This window comes from Pristiophorus japonicus, chromosome 18, assembly GCF_044704955.1.
Source record: "Pristiophorus japonicus isolate sPriJap1 chromosome 18, sPriJap1.hap1, whole genome shotgun sequence".
In the NCBI taxonomy this organism is placed as follows: Eukaryota; Metazoa; Chordata; class Chondrichthyes; family Pristiophoridae; genus Pristiophorus; species Pristiophorus japonicus.
Genome location: NC_091994.1, coordinates 54,309,085 through 54,329,127, shown reverse-complemented (window position 1 = coordinate 54,329,127; position 20,043 = coordinate 54,309,085). Strand labels below are relative to the sequence as shown.

At 46.1% G+C, this 20,043-nt stretch overlaps 1 protein-coding gene across 1 annotated transcript in view; it reads left to right on the top strand.

Annotated features, from left to right (window-relative positions):
• Window positions 1-4,865: 4,865 nt before the first annotated feature.
• Window positions 4,866-20,043, top strand: part of LOC139228742 (trimeric intracellular cation channel type A-like) — a 64,830-nt gene continuing 49,652 nt past the window's right edge. Inside the window, exon 1 of the mRNA XM_070860061.1 lies at window positions 4,866-5,172. Coding sequence (XP_070716162.1) covers window positions 5,049-5,172 — 124 coding nt within the window. The 5' untranslated portion in view covers window positions 4,866-5,048. The remainder of the gene's footprint in view (window positions 5,173-20,043) is intronic.

Genomic DNA, 20,043 nt, shown 5'->3' with positions numbered 1-20,043 from the left:
GGCCGATAAATCCCCAGGGCCTGATGGACTGCATCCCAGAGTACTTAAGGAGGTGGCCTTGGAAATAGCGGGTGCATTGACAGTCATTTTCCAACATTCCATTGACTCTGGATCAGTTCCTATCGAGTGGAGGGTAGCCAATGTAACCCCACTTTTTAAAAAAGGAGGGAGAGAGAAAGCAGGGAATTATAGACCGGTCAGCCTGACCTCAGTAGTGGGTAAAATGATGGAATCAATTATTAAGGATGTCATAGCAGCGCATTTGGAAAATGGTGACATGATAGATCCAAGTCAGCATGGATTTGTGAAAAGGAGATCATGCTTGACAAATCTTCTGGAATTTTTTGAGGATGTTTCCAGTAAAGTGGACAAGGGAGAACCAGTTGATGTGGTATATTTGGACTTTCAGAAGGCTTTCGACAAGGTCCCACACAAGAGATTAATGTGCAAAGTTAAAGCACATGGGATTGGGGGTAGTGTGCTGACGTGGATTGAGAACTGGTTGTCAGACAGGAAGCAAAGAGTAGGAGTAAATGGGTACTTTTCAGAATGGCAGGCAGTGACTAGTGGGGTACCGCAAGGTTCTGTGCTGGGGCCCCAGCTGGTTACATTGTACATTAATGATTTAGACGAGGGGATTAAATGTAGTATCTCCAAATTTGCGGATGATACTAAGTTGGGTGGCAGTGTGAGCTGCGAGGAGGATGCTATGAGGCTGCAGAGTGACTTGGATAGGTTCGGTGAGTGGGCAAATGCGTGGCAGATGAAGTATAATGTGGATAAATATGAGGTTATCCACTTTGGTGGTAAAAACAGAGAGACAGACTATTATCTGAATGGTGACAGATTAGGAAAAGGGAAGGTGTAACGAGACCTGGGTGTCATGGTACATCAGTCATTGAAGGTTGGCATGCAGGTACAGCAGGCGGTTAAGAAAGCAAATGGCATGTTGGCCTTCATAGCGAGGGGATTTGAGTACAGGGGCAGGAAGGTGTTGCTACAGTTGTACAGGGCCTTGGTGAGGCCACACCTGGAGTATTGTGTACAGTTTTGGTCTCCTAACTTGAGGAAGGACATTCTTGCTATTGAGGGAGTGCAGCGAAGATTCACCAGACTGATTCCCGGGATGGTGGGACTGACCTATCAAGAAAGACTGGATCAACTGGGCTTGTATTCACTGGAGTTCAGAAGAGTGAGAGGGGACCTCATAGAAACATTTAAAATTCTGACGGGTTTGGACAGGTTGGATGCAGGAAGAATGTTCCCAATGTTGGGGAAGTCCAGAACCAGGTGTCACAGTCTAAGGATAAGGGGTAAGCCATTTAGGACCGTGATGAGGAGAGGCTTCTTCACCCAGAGAGTGGTGAACCTGTGGAATTCTCTACCACAGAAAGTAGTTGAGGCCAATTCACTAAATATATTCAAAAGGGAGTTAGATGAAGTCCTTACTACTCGGGGGATCAAGGGGTATGGCGTGAAAGCAGGAAGGGGGTACTGAAGTTTCATGTTCAGCCATGAACTCATTGAATGGCGGTGCAGGCTAGAAGGGCTGAATGGCCTACTCCTGCACCTATTTTCTATGTTTCTATGTTTCTATGAACCGCTCGGGCCTTGTGATGAACAGGCCGTGCATCAGGGACTAGATGGATCTGCACATTGGCGCCTGTGAAGTTGCCGATGCCTTGCTCAAATAATGACGGAAATTTGTTTAGCACTTGAGCGCACGAGGCGTCATCGACCGAAGACTGCGCTTTGATGTCCTCCCAGTTCCATCAGATCTTTCCTAGCCAGCTTCTGCCGAACAGCGCTGGGCCATCACCTGGTACAATCCATAGTGATAAATCATGCACAGCTCCATCGTATGATACCTTCACTGTCAATTACTGGTATGAGCTTTTTGGTGTAAGTGCGCAGCTTTGTATGAATTGGGCTTAGTTTTGGCCTTTGTGCCTTGTTGCCCCACAGTTTCTCAAAGGCCTTCTGGCTCAAACTTGACTGACTCGCCCCGTGTCTAATTCCATGGAAACTGGAATGGCGTTTAATTTGACTTTCAACATTATCGGAGGGCTTTTGGAGGTGAAGATGTGTACCTCATACACTTCCTCTTCAGCCTTGGGTTGAGTTGCCTCTCTTATTCGTTCAGTGTGATCCGCGCCGGGTCAGTCATCTTCTGCCGACTCTGCCACGTGGTGAGTCGCAACACGTTTGCACATTCGTTGGAGGTGCCCCATTTTTCCACAGTCTTTGCACAAGTAGTGCTTGAATCGACATTGATAGGCTCTATGATTACCCCCACAGCGCCAACATCGTGTTAATGGATTCGCATTCATGCCCCACAGCAGACTCTGAGTCATCCTAGCCCTGGCCTCTGCAGGCGTGTAGGCCCTGCCATACATGTTATGTACAGTTCTGCCTGCTGAAGGCGTTATTTTATGCACAATACTTGCCGGTGAGCTTCGCTGCTGAGAAGATATCTGCTTAGTGTTATCGTTCGTGGGCATGAAAGCCTCGGCTATCGTGATGGCCTTGCTCAGATCTAGGGATTCGGCAGACAGCAGTTTGCGAAGAATTACCTCGTGGCCAAATCCAAGCATGAAAAAGTCCCACAACATTTCCCCCCAAAATCCAGCAAATTTGCTCGGTCCCGCAAGGCAACTTAGATCGACGACATCGCTCACCACGTCCTGGCCCTCAGAGCGATGGTGGGTATAAAAGTGATACCTGGCCATTAAGATGCTCTCCTTCGGCTTGAGGTGTTTCCGAACCAGCGTACACAACTCTGCATATGTCTTGTTCATTAGTTCATTGGTGCTAGCATAGTCATCATCATCACAGACAGTCCCTCGAAGTGAGGATGATTTGCTTCCATGCCAAAAAAGAATGAGTTCACAGGTGTTTCAATGAAGGACCTAATATTCCAGATCCCGATCTACATCTTGAGGGATGAAAGATGCCTGTGCTTGGATTTTTTTAACGTGTGGTGGCCATTGCACATAAGTCACCACGCGGGCTTGACAGAGCTAGGTCTTGGTCCAGTGGCAAGGATTACCCAAGACGACTGGAGACCAGCTCTGCTGCACAGACCAAGTGCGCACATATATAGCAGTGTGGGCTGGCTCGTGCTGCCCTATATCGGGCCATATATCGTGCACCTAGAAACGGTGAGGAGAATTGCCCTGTGCTTGACCGCGTTACTGTCTGTATCCAGTTCGTTGGCCACAAAGTACTGGTCAAGACGCTCAATGAAGGCTTCCTAATCATCATCCTCAACAAATTTCTCAAGAATACCAACGGCAGCCATAACCACGTGAAAGTTCGTGATCTGTTACTCGGCGCCAATTGTTATGTTCAGAATAACTCCACTGTATGCTGTAAGTTCAAACTGATGTGACCTTAGTCTCTTTTATCAAACTCCAGAGTGCAACAGCAGCATGGCAGATAGCCTTTTATACTTGCTTACACGAGGTGTGCAGGTGACCCGGGGTTTCCAACAGGTGTGCCCCCTGGTGGCAAGTCTTACACTATTACAAAGTTTACATACATAACAGAGAGAAATTATTTCCTCTGGTGGCTGTGTCCAGAACAAGGGGGCATAACCTTGAAATCAGAGCTAAGGCCATTCAGGGATGATGTCAGGAAGCACTTCTTCACACATAGGGCAGTGAAATTCTGGAGCTCTCTCCCCAAATAACTATTGAGGTTGGGGGTCAATTAAAAATTTCAAAACTGAGATTAATATTTTGTTAGGCAACGGTATTAAGGGATATGGAAGAAAGGTGGGTGGCTGGAGTTAAGGTACACATTAGCCCTGATCTAATTGAATACCAGAACAGACTCAAAGAGCTGAACGGCCTAATCCTGTTCCTATGTATTCCAAGCACATAAGTGAGATATCCTGGCCAATATTTATCCCAATAATCCGTACCACCAAAACAGATTTTCTGCTTATTTATCTCATTGCTGCTTGTGGGATCTTGCTGTGTGCAAATTAGCTGTTGCGTTTCCTACATTACAACAATGACTACACTTTAAAAATTAGTGCGTGATTCGTCCTGAGTATGTGAAACACTATATAAATTCAAGTTCTTTACGGGCACGATGGGCCGAAATGACCTCCTTCCGTGCTGTAAATTTCTATGATATTGTACGTCATTTAAAAATAAGCAGAGGAGCTGTGATTATTTTAAATTCAATAAAAACACAGAAAATGCTGGAAACATTCCGTCAGGTCAGTTAGCATCTGTGGAGAGATTAGATGAGTGCATGTTTCAGGTGGGAATCTTTGTCAGAAATATAGGTTGCCTTTTTAAACCAAAATGGGTGATATTTCTTTCGTGTTTGTGTTTATGTCTGTTGTATGTTTATGTCTGTGTGTATTTGTGTATGTCTGTTTGTGCTTGTGTTTTTGTGTGAGACGGAGAGTATTTGAGTGCTGGTGCCCTTGAATCCTGGGGGAATGCATGTTTCAAGTCGACCCATTCGTCCTGGGTGACCTGACAAAGGTGCATATTGGATTCAGGTTTAAAGGAGTTGAAGTCTGGGTGTGCGGGGCCCGGACTGCTGCCTTCTGCTTAATCCCAGGTAATTCTGATGACATCTAGACCTTGAGGGCAGGGCAGGGCACCTCCAAGAGCCCAATGCTGACAGTTTGTGGGGACAGTTTCGCTTTGTTAAGCCTTGCCTCTCACTGGGCTGTGCCTGGATGACTGCTTCCTCTCCTGCCTTTTAGGGCAATGTGTGTTGTGTGTGTGTGTGTGCTGTTTATTCTGTGTAGGCTGCAGTTACAAGTCTCTGATTGGCTTTGATCAGACGTTGGCAGTGCAATTGTGTGTTGTGTGGGTGACGTCAGGGGGTTATTTGTGATAGTCCAAGGGGCTGGGTTAGGGGCAGTTACCCTGTCAACCGCAGTTGGGAAAAGGCAAACAGATAGATATAGAGAGACAGAGAGAGAGAAAAAGACAGACAAAGAGACCAGGAACCGGAGACAAGATTCAGAGCCACCTGGCCAAAGCACCCATCAGAAGCTGCAGACGCCGAATTCCCTCAGCATGGATATCCTGGCGGTGCTGAACCTGAGCGAAGTCGCTCTTTATTTTTCTAAGATGTCCATGTTTCCGCTGTTTGACTTGGCTTATTACATCGTGTCCATTCTCTACCTGAAATACGAACCAGGTCTGTGCATTTCACTCTTTTTGCTGTATTGGGGGGGGGGGATTGTTTTTTTTGGGGGGGGGAGGCGGGGACAAGGATCACATTCTTATTTCGATGTTCGCAGCTGGTGTGACCAGATGTGTGTGCAGAATTTGCTTAATTCAATTCTGCTTAGCAATGCAAGCGGGCGTTTTGACCTGAATTCTGGGCAGGGCCAGTTTCTGACAGCGACACACCTTAACGTGCGATTCTGTACCTATATATTTAGAGGAATGAAACTATTGCTCATCAGAACGGCAGCAGATTGTAAGGAAGAAGAGGAGTAACCCCAGAAATAGAGGGCAGCCAGACTCTGCGTTGATGCAGTGAATGCAGTACCGCAGTCTGTGCCGCTGTACATCCCCGAATCAGATTTATCTCCATGCAACTATTTACAGCGAGGAATGTTACTTTCCTGTTCATCTCAGTGATCGCTGGGATGCGAGTTAAATCACTTTTTTTACTTCCCTCTCCCTATTTTTAACTCCTCCCCTTAAACTACCAGCGGACAGGGTATTTATGACACATTTGGAGGGATGAGAACCTCCAGAAATCTCCTTATGTGTCAGAAGAGGAGAGAATAAATAGAAATGTCCAAGAATAACTGCAGCTGTCTGGTTTGTGCCTGTTAATCCCCAGAGTTGGCGCAATGAGGGCACACTGCTGCTCTTAATATAGATGCAGGAAACTTGACTTTCACATCTACTTCAGCACCAGACTGTTCCCAATCAGAAGGGGACTAAAAAGGAAAATAAAAACCGCATTAACCACAAAAGGACTGCCGGAATCTGAAAGGAAAAAATACATCTTCATGCTCCGGTGAATATTCCTGGTCAGCGGTTGAATTTTTAAACCCCCTAAAACTGCTGTGGGGCAGGGTATTAAAACAGAGAACGATTGATTTGGAACATCTGCTGATTGAAGAGTAACACTATCAATATTTAAGGCATCAAAAGATCTGATCCAGGCAGTTACACAGGGATCGTGCCCTCTAATGCCTGTGTCACTCCCCGTCTGAGAGGGCAGACGGGCAATCTGCTCCAGTCAGGACAAGTGCCAATAGAGGGCGCATGTGTGCACACAGACATAAACACCCCCATTTTTCTTCATTGTGTCCACAAGTGTTAGCACAGCCGAGATTAGGGACTCATTGTGCAGAGGAATGCAGATCTGAGACTGCGGGTCCATTTCCTTGCATTGCAAAGCAGTAGTAGTATTAGGCAGTCCCTCGTATTCAGGTTGACCCACTTCCACACCAAAAAGGGATGAGTTCACAGGTGTTTCAATGAGGGACCTGACATTCTAGGTTCCGAAATACATATTGATGGGTGGAAGATGCCTGTGCGTGGATTATTTTAATGTCAGGTGACTGTTGCACACCAGCCACCACACGGGCTTGACTGAGCTAGGTCTTGATCCAGTTGCAAGGGCTAACCAAGATTGGCGACCAAGCTCTGCTGCACGGACTTAGTATGCACACATGTTTCTACTATCCATATGATCGCAGTGTGGGCTGGCCCATGCTGTCCCTGGGCCCTCACCTCTCCTGGGCCCCGATCACGACGCTCCTGGGCCCCGATCTCTCACCGCTCCTCTGTCCCGATCAAAAATGGAGCAGTCAGTAACAGAACATTGATTGCAAAGTACTGTCATACAACTGGCCACCTCCAAAAATCAGCACTGTTCAAGCCCTGCCCTCCTTTATCAACACAAAAATAAATTATTTTCTTCTTTCTTTGTTTACCAACAATTCTTTTATCCTCTACATCCGTATCTACCTGTAACTAGTGACAGTGACGAGTCCTGCCATTGTTGCTCTATAACTGCCTGGTAGATGGTTGGGCGTGCATAAGCCATGTCTGCTTTTCCCTTTCCCTATCTTCCCCTTCACGCAAGATTCCATTAATATCTGATTGAGGTGTAAAACTCCCCGGCTGCCAACACCCAGTGAGCAGCATTAACCAACTGGCATCACCTTACACCCTCTAATGCAAATCACTACCTATGCCCGCGAACTCACGCTACCTGCTCTTCCCTCTGTAACCCAAGCCGTAGGCCTACTGCCTCTCACATGCTCCTTCTTGCAGATCTAACTCCAAGCCTCAGCACTTGCATTTTCTTAATGCATTCCTCCATATCTCACAGGAATCTCAACCTCCAGTCATCCAGAGGGCGGAAGAACATACAGCTATATTGAATCTATAAAGACTCTTCAAATATTGTGCAATGTTGGTCCTACAATCCATTCTTGTCCCACTCCTCTTGATTTCTTCTCTGTCATTGTGTGGTTTTAAAAATGTGGTTGAGAGTGAGAACTCACACATTGTAGGACTTTCCTTCTTGTTTATCTGTTCCAGGTAGTGATTTCTGAAATAAAGTATTTAGTTGTCTGCCACGCTTTGTAGCGTCACCAATCTTCTTACCTTCTGTCAACATGTTTGCATATCTTAATCTTCGTACATTGTCCTTAGCATTCAAAAATTAGCTACTGTTGTCTTCCTAACCAGTGGAGGCTTTGATTATCAAATGGCACCTGCCCTCCCACAACCCAAGTAACGCTCACTCAAACCTCCTTTCCACCTAGATCAGCATTACATCAGGAAATGGACTCCAATGATAATATCTCTTGGTGTAGCTCACAATCCAGGTCAAGTTCCAGCCATGTTAGGTGCATAAAGTCTACAGTGTGAACCATGAGTCTGTATTAGCTTTCTTAATTATAATGTCCAACACTGTCAAACAAACAGTTGAAATAAACTAATATAGCTGTGGGGTCAGCACTGAATTCCAACTAGAGCATGTAATTTCAGCCCCAGCCTCCACTGATATTTATACAGCTGCTGCGTACAAATGAGATTCACTGGCACTCAGACCCAAACGTAAATCTGAAAATCTCCAAACACCAAGTAATGAGTCAATGTTTTCAAATTCTCCAAACCTAGTGCTTGAAATGATTGCAATGATTGCCCCTTTAATGGTGTGAGCTTTACATCAGGTGAAACATGTTATTTTGGGAGGGAAGGGAGTGTTTGGAAAAATGAAAAAATTGCCCTCTAAATTTGTCTTCTGGTTGATCAATATATAAAGCAGTCACAGAGGTCTCCGCATTTCATGGAGGGCATGATAGTGGCTGAAAGTGGGTGGGAAGATACAGTTGGGTGGGGTTGGGCAGAGTAACATAATGATCTAATATCAGGCTATAGCAAATTTTTTTGCTAAATTAATGAGGTCATAACATTTAATTATTACTAAGCTAATGAAGGCTGCAGCTGCTTGGGCGGCACACCACACTAATGCCGGGCCTAGTCAACGTGGAAATTTTGAGGATGAATTGTGTTTTTAAATAGGAAAGGAGTTGAATTTACATTACACCTTTCATTTCCTTAGAACACGGCAAACGCAACAGCCAACTTGCACACAGTAAGATCCCACAAACAGCAATCCCACCAATGAGATAAATAAGCAATCAATCTGCTTTAGTGATGTTGGTTGAAAAGAAAGTAAGACTTGCATTTCTATAGCGCCTTTCACGACCACTGGACGTCCCAAAGCGTTTTAGTCAATTAAGTCGTTTTGAAGTGTAGTCACTGTGGTAATGTAAGGATAAATATTGACCAGGATATTTATCTTCAAATCAGATCACAGACTCTTCTATAGGGCAGACGAGGCCTCGGTTTAAGATGTGATTTGAAAGACGGCAACTCTGATAGTGCAGCGCTCCCTCAGTGCTGCACTAGGGCGTCAGTCTGGATTATGTGCTCAGATCACTGAAGTGGGGCTTGAACCCATGACCTTTTGACTCCGAGGCAAGAGTGCTACCACTGAGCTGAGGCTGAACTTCATATTTAAGTACTACTTAAAGGAAAAGTTTATGGTACTGAGTTGCCCCGAATTCTAAAGGTTATAAACAAAATCACCTGTACATTTATTGATGTCTCTCAATTGTTTCTTGAAGGGTTTTATACTTCAAATCTATATTGGTCTTACAATTCATTCAAAAGTTACAGGGAACCTGGGAGTCAGTCTTTCTGTTGAAGTTGCACTCTTGAAAACATTGTGAATGGAGTGTTGCCCACCTGTAGAAGTAACAGGTTCCTGAGTGCTGAACTGGAAGACAGAGGGAGTAAAGAGTTATGGGGAGAGGGCAGGGAAGTAGAGCTGAGTCCATGGTCAGATCAGCCATGATCTTATTGAATGACGGAGCAGGATCGAGGGGCCAAATGGCCTACTCCTGCTCCAATGTCATGTTCCTATGTTCAAGCAGATAATAATGTGGGTCTTTTGAGATGGATGAATAAGATGGGCTGAATGGCCTTCCTCACCTGTAATTATCTTGTGATCTTGTGGTATACAGAACAGGAAAGCAGTCAATGTTGTGTCTATTAATTTTTTCAAAAAGAGCTAGATATCTGGTTGAGAAGAAGATTTCAGGCCATAGGGTAAGTATAGATGGAGCTGATAAAATACTCAGATGAATGCAATGGTGTCTTTCCTACCTGGGTAAGAAAGAGAGTGGATTGTTGTCTTTAGAAGGAAGCTGGTTAGGGATGAAGAGTTTAAGTTTGGGATGGATAGACATTCTAAGAGTTCTGGGATCAGGGAGTATTTTTTGCAGAACCTCCACTGATGAGATAAAATTGTTGGGTGAGTCCATGATTAGCAGATTGTACATGGCCCGTAGAAGGAGCAAGCTATTCTGGTTCCTTGCTTTCTGATGTTATGTGGGAAAGCAAGTGGGGGTCTATCACTCACTCTCCCCTCCTCTCACTTCCATCTCTATGTTTCATTAATAGTCCATTAACAGTCTTTATTGATCTTAAAGATGGAACTTTATTGTGTGAAACAGAACAGTTTGGAATCAGAACATACAACATCCTCCCTGGAACCACAATCTTATATCCCTGAACTAGCAGTTTTCAGGGCCATATATATGGTACATGTGGGTATAGCAGTTCCAGGTAATGTGTACATATTTGCTTAGTACCTATCAGAATCTCATTGTTTTCCTACTTTTCTTTGTGCATATTCACTTGTGAACACACAGAAACACCTAGAAGAAAATACAGGTAAAAAGCAGCTTGTTTATAGGAGAAGGGAGTTGGATATATACTTAGAAAGAAAAGAATTCCAGGGCTCCATTGAAACAGAGAAACATAGAAAATAGGCCCTTCTAGCCTACACCGCCATTCAATGATTCATGGCTGAACATGCAACTTCAGTACCCTATTCCTGCTTTCTCACCATACCCCTTGATCCCCCTAGTAGTAAGGACTTCATCTAACTCCTTTTTGAATATATTTAGTGAATTGGCCTCAACAACTTTCTGTGGTAGAGAATTCCACAGGTTCACCACTCTCTGGGTGAAGAAGTTTCTCCTCATCTCGGTCCTAAATGGCTTACCCCTTATCCTTAGACTGTGACCCCTGGTTCTGGACTTCCCCAACATTGGGAACATTCTTCCTGCATCTAACCTGTCTGAACCCATCAGAATTTTAAACGTTTCTATGAAGTCCCCTCCCATTCTTCTGAACTCCAGTGAATACAAGCCTAGTTGATCCAGTCTTTCTTGATAGGTCAGTCCCGCCATCCCGGGAATCAGTCTGGTGAACCTACGCTGCACTCCCTCAATAGCAAGAATGTCCTTCCTCAAGTTAGAAGACCAAAACTGTACACAATACTCCAGGTGTGGCCTCACCAAGGCCCTGTACAACTGTAGAAACACCTCCCTGCCCCTGTACTCAAATCCCCTTGCTATAAAGGCCAACATGCCATTTGCTTTCTTAACCGCCTGCTGTACCTGCATGCCAACCTTCAATGACTGATGTACCATGACACCCAGGTCTCATTGCACCTCCCCTTTTCCTAATCTGTCACCATTCAGATAATAGTCTGTCTCTCTGTTTTTACCACCAAACTGGATAACCTCACATTTATCCACATTATACTTCATCTGCCATGCATTTGCCCACTCACCTAACCTATCCAAGTCACTCTGCAGCCTCAAAGCATCCTCCTCGCAGCTCACACTGCCACCCAACTTAGTGTCATCCGCAAATTTGGAGATACTACATTTAATCCCCTCGTCTAAATCATTAATATACAATGTAAACAGCTGGGGCCCCAGCACAGAACCTTGCGGTACCCCATTAGTCACTGCCTGCCATTCTGAAAAGTCCCCATTTACTCCTACTCTTTGCTTCCTGTCTGACAACCAGTTCTCAATCCACGTCAGCACACTACCCCCAATCCCATTGCTTTAACTTTGCACATTAATCTCTTGTGTGGGACCTTGTCGAAAGAGCAGGAGAGTGAATTGAATAGCTCTTTCAAAGAGCCGGCACAGGCACGATAAGCCAAATGGCCTCCTTCTGTGCTGTATCATTCTATGGGGAAAAATTTGGGTCGTTTGCGTCTCCATAACAGGATGCAAACGATTTTTCGCCCGGGTGCGGTGCCGCTACTGACTCCCGCGAAATTCCATAGGAGTTTAGCAGCGGCGGTAACCGGTAGCGCCCCGGGCCACTGCGCTGGCGATGACAACATCATCACCGTGCCCAGCGACCCATTTTCACCCCGGAGCAAAAATTTGGTAGCGCCCCGTGCAGCTGTCGTGGGCAATGCCAGGCTGTAGTCTGCCCATAGGGCAAAAATTAAAGGGGAGGGGTGACAGTAAGAAAAAAATGTCCGACTTACCAGTCGCAGCCTTCTTGTTTGTAGATCACGGGGTCCATGCCATGATCTTGCAGTCTGGCACTCTGCTTGTGTGCCGCGCTGGTACCACGGCACCCTGCTCCCTGTTGGTCCAGCGATGGCCCTGTTTCCCGCTCGCAGAGTTGGCAGCTTGGCCCTCCCCTTTAATGGAAGGGGAGGGCCCTGTCTACCACATCCCACCGTGTAGCGCTGGAAACTTCGCGTGCCTTTGCGCCCCGCTCTCGACAGGCGATATTTTGCGCTCTACTTCCAGTCGGGGGCGGTAAGCCCAATATAGCTCGCGGGGCGGGACTTCCCCGCCTGTCGCAGGAGCTCCCGGCTCGCGGCTGTTACCGCCCCGGTATCAAATTTCACCCTGAATGTTCTAAGTCAGATCAAGTTGTGAAGTGATTTGTTTGATTGAGTATCAGTCTCTTGTCTTCCTTGTTTGCTGATCGGGGAGTTTTACTGTCAATCACAGTTTAATGTTGAAAATGAATTTGGATTGTGTGCAATTTTGTATTTGGAGTGGGTTCAGGAAATAGCAGCAGTGGTGATCCTAGGACTTTGGGTTCTAAGTTACAAGGGGAGATATCCAGAATGGAACTAGAGAACTATTATTGGAGGAATTAAGTTTCTGTGGGGATTGGGAGTGATAATTCAGGTATTTGAAGTGTTGAGAGGCACAGATGGTGCAGACGTAAGCAGGCTCTTTAGCTTGGACTGTGAGCAATGAACCAGAGAGTACAGGTTTAAAATTAACATCGCCAGCAAGCTAGAGATTAGAAGAAATATTTTTCCTGCAGATTTGTGGTTATGAGGAAACAAGTCCCAGCAACAGCACTTAATGCAGCTGTGACAACATTAGGCTGGAGTGTCCTAAGCATTGCAGTGTGCATATTACCATCTTTTCACTCATTGGTAATGTTGCTGTCCTAATGGAAGTACTGAGAATACAGAATTCCAAACAGCACACTATAGCTTTGATTTTAACCTGGAGCAGGAATCGCTGGGGGTGGGGGGGGGGGGGGGGGGGCGCTGAAGTGGGCGATGATCTGTCCAGTCTGCCTGGAGCGCAAGGCCTAGGGGATTTTATTGTCAGGGCCTCAGTTCAATGTCCCCTCACTGACTCCTGACCAAAGCTGGCAGAGATGACGTGGAGGCCGGCAGGCGGGAGTGGGAAGCCGCGCAGCAAGCCATTACCAGGGATCCAAGGAAATGGGCCCTGGCGAGGTAAGTGAAATGGGGGGGTCTGGGACAATTGTGAGCTGGGGTGGCGGGAAAGCCAGGGATAAAGAAGGCCCAATATTTATTTGTTGGGCCAAGAGGTGCGCTCCTCACAAAAAATGAAGTGTTACCTTGCCCTCCCCTGCTCCAATCCTGCTTACCGCTGGCTCCGGGATTGTGCGGCCTGAGTCAACCTGCAACTAAAATCGTGTGCATTGGAATGATGACATCGGACCGCAACTTTGCCTTTGTAAGCAAGCTCCCATTTGTCTGGAGCAGGCAGCTGTCCTGAAGTAAAAGAATCGACAGTCAAAATGGCGTGCGCCGTGAATGGTTCAGCAACCGGCTGGGCTGGGTTAAAAGAGATGTGCCTCTCTTTGCCTGCTGGCAACTTTGACAGTTTAGGTGTTGTGGTAAGTAAACTATACAGGGTAGTGTAGACAATTAAAGACAAGTGATGGAGAATGCTGGGATGTGAAAATAATCTACAAGCTACAATATGGCAAGTAATTGCTCATTGTGGAGCTCCTATCCATAATTCCAGTGGCTCCAGGCTGGTAATACTAAATATTTGGTCTAATAATGAAACCAAATTTATTTTTCCTTTACTTAGGTAATAGACCCTTGTGGTTACATTTATGTTAACTCTTTATAACCAGGATAAAGACGAGGTACTAGAAAGGCTGGCTGTACTTAAAGTAGATAAGTCTCCAGGACCGGATGGGATGCATCCTAGGATGCTGAGAGAAGTGAAGGAAGAAATCGCGGAGGTACTCGCCATAATCTTCCAATCCTTAGAGGACTGGAGAATTGCAAATGTTACACTCTTGTTCAAAAAAGGATGTAAAGATAAACCCAGCAACTACAGGCCGGTCAGTTTAACCTCGGTAGTAGGGAAGCTTTTCGAAACAATAGTCAGGGATAAATTAACAGTCACTTGGATAAGTGTGGATTAATTAAGGAAAGCCAGCACGGATTTGTTAAAGGCAAATCATGTTTAACCAACTTGATCGAATTTTTTGATGAGGTAATAGAAAGGGTTGATGAGGGTAATGTGGTTGACGTGGTGTACATGGATTTCCAGAAGACGTTCGACAAAGTGCCACATAATAGGCTTGCCAGCAAAATTGAAGCCCATGGAATAAAAGGGACAGTGGCAGCATGGATATGAAATTGGCTAAGTGACAGGAAACAGTGCATAGTGGTGAACGGTTGTTTTTCGGACTGGAAGAAGGAATACAGTGGTGTTCCCCAGGGGTCGGTACTGGGACCACAAAACTTGAAAGTACAGTGAACAGTGAAGAGGATAGTGATAGACTTCAAGAGGACAAGACAGGCTGGTGGAATGGGTGGACATGTGGCAGATGAAATTTAACACAGAAAAGTGTGAAGTGATACATTTTGGTAGAAAGAATGAGAGGAAATTCTAAACTAAAGGGTACAATCCTAAAGGGAGTGCATAAACAGAAAGACCTAGGGGTATGTGTGCACAAATCATTGAAGGTGGCAGGACAGGTTGAGAAAGCAATTAAATAATCTTACTGGCTTCATGAATACAGGAATAGAGTAGAAAAGCGTGGAAATTATGATGAATCTGTATAAAACACTGGTTCGGCCTCAACTGGAGTATTGTGTCCAATTCTGGGCACCGCACTTTAGGAAGCATGTGAAGGCCTGAGAGAGGGTGCAGAAAAGATTTACGAGAATGATTCCAGGGTTGAGGGACTTCAGTTACATGGATAGAGAAGATGGGGTTGTTCTTAGAGTAGTGAATATTGAGAGGAGATTTGATAGAGGTGTTCAAAATCATGAGGATCTGGACAAAGTAGATAGAGAGAAACTGTTCCCATTGGCAGAAGGGCCAAGAACCAGAGAACACAGATTTATGATGATTGGCAAAAGAACCAAAGGCGACATAAGAAAAAACCTTTTTACACAGCGAGTGGTTATGATCTGGAATGTACTGCTTGACACCCTTTCCATCAGCACTTTCACAAGGGAGTTGGATAAGTACTTGAAAGAAAAAAAATGCAGGGCTACAGGGAAAGGGCGGGTAAGTCGGACAAGCTGAGGTGCTCTTGCAGAGAGCCGGCACGGGCCCGACGGGCCGAATGGCCTTCTTCTGTGCTGTAACCATTCCTTGATTCAATAAGATCTGGATGAATACCTGGTTAAGAATAGAACTGAAGATTGACTTAGATGTTCAAGTATCATCTCCGGAATACTCAGGATTCTCGTCCCTTTGGGGCCATGAGTATGTCAACTGTGAATAGCCATCGATTAGGTCTGAATAAGTATTATATTTTGAAGTTCCTGCTTTTTTTTTAAAGAGGTCATGGAGAAAATTCAGTTTTGCTTTCTTGGAAGTGTACTCGATATTATTTAGCCTCCATCACAGGATTAATTAAGCCCATGATAGGGATCATTGTGCATGATCTGTGGCAGGAACGAGCTAAATGGGCTTCCAGTCCTTTTTCATTCTCTACTTTATGATCTTTAATGAAAACAAAACAAGGCAAACATTTTCTCTGTTGGATAAATTTTATCAAATTTATAAATGCAGTAAAAATAAAACATTTTAAACTAAATGCAACATACTGAGCTGCCTTCTTGCATCTTGACTGGATTTACCCAAAAGTTACAGAACAAGCCCACTAGAAGTGCTGAACAGTTAGGGCTGGATTTTCAGTTGTCATAATGCCTCAGTTAGTGGTCAGAGGAAGCACAAGAGGTTTCCGACCGGGAGTGCAGCTTTTAGCACCCCATCTGAAAATTCATTAGTGCCTGGCTGCTAATGATCAATGCGATCCTGATGTCAGTCCTGGTGCAATGCTCATACTTGCTCCCCGGTCGGTAAATTAGGTGAGGCTGTCTCATTTAGCGGCCGCCAAGAACAACTTCTGGAAAAACAGTGGGTACAGGCCTGCAGGTTAACTAGTGGCTATTTAAAGAGATGAGGAAGCGCTTCAGTCAGAGGTCACAGTCATTGCAACGTTTACACACGGCACGGTGGCGAGCCTTCGCGTTTGCAGCGGCAGACAGACATACCAGTTGAGTTTGGGAGAAACTTATTTGTAAAACTTTAATGGGGGCATTACTAGTTTGCCAGTGTCGCATTCTACATGCTCTAGCAAACATAAGAAATAGGAGCAGGAGTAAGCCATTTGGCCCCTCAAGCCTGCTCTGTCATTTAATAAGATCATGGCTGATCTGATCATGGACTCAGCTCCATTTCCCTGCCCACTCCCCATACCCCTTTATTCCCTTATCGTTCAAAAATCTGTCTCTCTCCGCCTTAAATATATTCAATGACCCAGCCTCCACAACTCTCTGAGGCAGAGAATTCCACAGATTTACAACCTTTTGAGAGAAGAAATTCCTCCTCATCTCAGTTTTAAATGGGTGTCCCCTTATTCTGAAACTATGCCCCCTAGTTTTAGTTTCCCCTATGAGTGGAAATATCCTCTCTGCATCCACCTTGTCGAGCATTCTCATTATCTTGTATGTTTCGATAAGATCACTTCTCATTCTTCTGAACTTCAATGAGTATAGGCACAATCTATTCAATCTACCTTCATAAGTCAACCCACTCATCTCCGGAATCAACCTAGTAAACCTTCTCTGTACAGCCTACAATGCAAGTATATCCTGCCTTAAATACGGAGACCAAAACTGTAGGTAGTACGCCAGGTGTGGCCTCACTAATACCCTGTACAGTTGTAGCAGGACTTCTCTGCTTTTATACTATATCCCCCTTGCAATAAAAGCCAACATTCCATTTTCCTTCCTGATTACTTGCTGTAGCTGCATACTAGCTTTTTGTGTTTCATGCAAAAGGATCCCCAGGTCCCTCTGCACCGCAGCACTTTGCAATTTTTCTCTATTTAAATTATAATTTGCTTTTCTATTTTTTTTGCCAAAGTACCAAAGATAACCTTACATTTTCCCACGTTATACTCCAGCTGCCAAATCTTTGCTCACTCACTTAGCCTGTCTATATCTTTTGTGTCCTCCTCATAATTTGTTCTTCCACCCATCTTTGTATCATCAGCAAACTTGGCTACATTACACTCAGTCCCTTCATCCAAGTCATTAATATAGATTGTTAATAGTTGAAGCCCCAGCACCGATCCCTGCAGCACCCCACTAGTCACTGTTTGCCAACTGGAAAATGACCTATTTATCCCAATTCTCTGTATTCTGTTAGTTAGCCAATCCTCTATCTATGCTAATATATTACCCCTGTGAACTTTTATTTTGTGCAGTAACCTTTTATGTGGCACCTTATCGAATGCCTTCCCCCTTATCCACCCTGCTCATTACAGCCTCAAAGAACTCCAGCAAATTTGTCAAACATGATTTCCCTTTCATAAAACCATGATGAATCATGCTTTTCCAAATGTTCTGCTACTGCTTCCTTAATAATTGGAAGCTAACTGGTCTGTATTTTCCTGCTTTCTATCTGCCTCCTTTTTTAAATAGGGGCATTACATTTGCAGTTTCCCAATCCGCTGGGACAGCCCCAGAATCCAGGGAATTTTGGTAGATTACAACCAATGCATCCACTATCTCTGCAGCCACTTCTTTTAAGACTCTAGGATGCAAGCCATCAGGTCCAGGGGGCTTGTCCACCTTTAGTCCCATTATTTTACCGAGTACTACTTCTCTAGCAAGGTGTCATCGTGAAGAGAAAAGGGCTGTTAGCCATGTTGGTGGCTGAAGGAGGAGAGCCCCGAGACGTCGGGGCAGAAGGCCTTACTCCCCATGGCTTACTGGTGACAACGCTCATACTTGGACCTGTCTGAGGAGCAGTGTGTCAGAAGGCTGTGCTTTCGAAAAGAGGTCGTTACAGATATATGCCATCTTCTGCAGGCAGACCTGCCGACTCACATCGGCACCAGGACTGTGCTGCCCATCGCAGTGAAGGTCATGGTGGCACTCACCTTCTATGCCTCCGGCTCCTTCTAGGCTGCATCAGGGTACATATACAGCGTCTCACAATTCGCAGTACATTGCTGCATCCACGATGAAACACAGGTGCTCTATACCCATCGAATGGACTTCATTACCTTCCCGATGACCAGGGAGAATCAGGATGAGTGCGCAATTGGGTATGCCAGGATAGTGAGCTTCCTGAGGATCCAACGAGCAATTGACTGCACGCCATGGCCTTGCGAGCATTATTCTAGAATGCAGAGGTATTCAGAAACAGAAAGGGATACCACTCCCTAAATGTGCAGCTGGTGTATGACCACATGCAGCGCATCTTCGTAGTCAATGCTCGCTATCCTGGAAACGCACATGATGCCTTTATCCTGTGGGAGAGTACTGTGCCTCGACAGTTTCAACCACCACGGTAAGACCAAGGCTATTTGCTCGGAGACAAGGGATATGGTCTGGCTACCTGGCTAATGACCCCCTTCGCAACCCCACCACAGAGCCGGAGGAACGCTACAATGAGAACCATGCCGCTACCCGCAACATCATAGAGCAGACAACAGGGCTGCTGAAGCAATGATTCCGATGCCTGGACTGCTCTGGAGGCAGCCTTCGATACTCACCTCAACAGGTCTCACTATTCATTGTGGTGTGCTGCATGCTGCACAACTTGGTCATCATGAGGGCCCTGGTGTTGCCAGTGCAGATCGCAGTGACACCTCAGAAGGACGAGGAGGAGGGAGGGGGAGGAGAAGGAGGAGGAGGACCAGGAGCATGCCAATGCCCCAAATGAACAACAACATGACGGGGACCAGTAGCATCCATGGAGGAGGCAGTGTGCCAATGTTCGAGGCGGCAGGGCTATTTGGTGGCGGCTCATAAGGGAACGCTTCGCTTAAATGGAGTGTGCCGAGGGATGCAGCTAATAATGTATTGTGGCACGATAATGCCACCTCTCCGTTACAAGTCAACAGTCATATCCCAAAGGGTGAAGGCAGTGTCGGGAGGATATCACATTCCATCTCGACCGACTGCCTGCCACTCCCTCGGGGCAGAGCCTCAGCATCCGGAGCAATCTGCTGGAGTTCAGATTGCTGGCCTACTTCGGCACCGTTACCACCCCGTTGGACTGATGGGGCCCCAGATACGATGGCAGCAGTCAGTGCTTGCATGGCATTAATTTGACTCTGTATCAGAGCAGACAGCGCATTGATGCTGGCACGCACCGACGACATGGCAGAATGCAGGTGTTGCATGGTCTCGGCCTGCCGCTCAAGGGTTACTGCCACGTCAGCCATGGCCCACACCCATGAGCTCGCAGTGCATCTGCATTGACTCCCTGGGCATAGCCTCCAAGTCCAGGTGCTCATCGTCTGTGAGCAGGACTCATGGGCTGACTTACCTCCGGAGAGCTGGCCCTCGAGCTTCCCCTCGTGCTGGGCGTTGCTGCAGGCCACTGGGTCCAGGTGCCTCAGATTCAGCCAACCCCTGGAAGACGGCCACTTCGACCGAGGTGATCTCGCTACTCGCTCCCAAAAAGGACGTCTCACCCTGTCCCAGCACATTGCTCTCCACCTCCTCCTCCTCATCTTCCCCGTCGTCTGAAGACATAGGCTGACGGGCAAGCTGGCACTCTTCTGGCTCATCATCTATAAGCACAAAGCAACAGAAGTGCGGTTATCAGCTGGAGAGGGGGCAGGAAGGCAAAAAGGAGGGAGGCATCGTTATTTTGGTTGCAACATCTTGCAAGCCATGTGGCCTCAAGGCTAAGGGTTAGGGTTAGGGCCATCTCATTCATATACCGTCACTGTCGAACGCCTCCCCACCTTGCATCGCCACGACTGCAGCACCTATGAGGCCGCACACTCGCTCCTCCTTGTTGGTCAGGTCCTGGAGGTAGGGCTGGCCCTCTCCCCGACAATCCAACTCATGCAGATTGTGTGCGAGTTTGTCCTGCAATGACAAAAGCAAAAAGTTGTTAGTGGCTGTGTAGGTGGC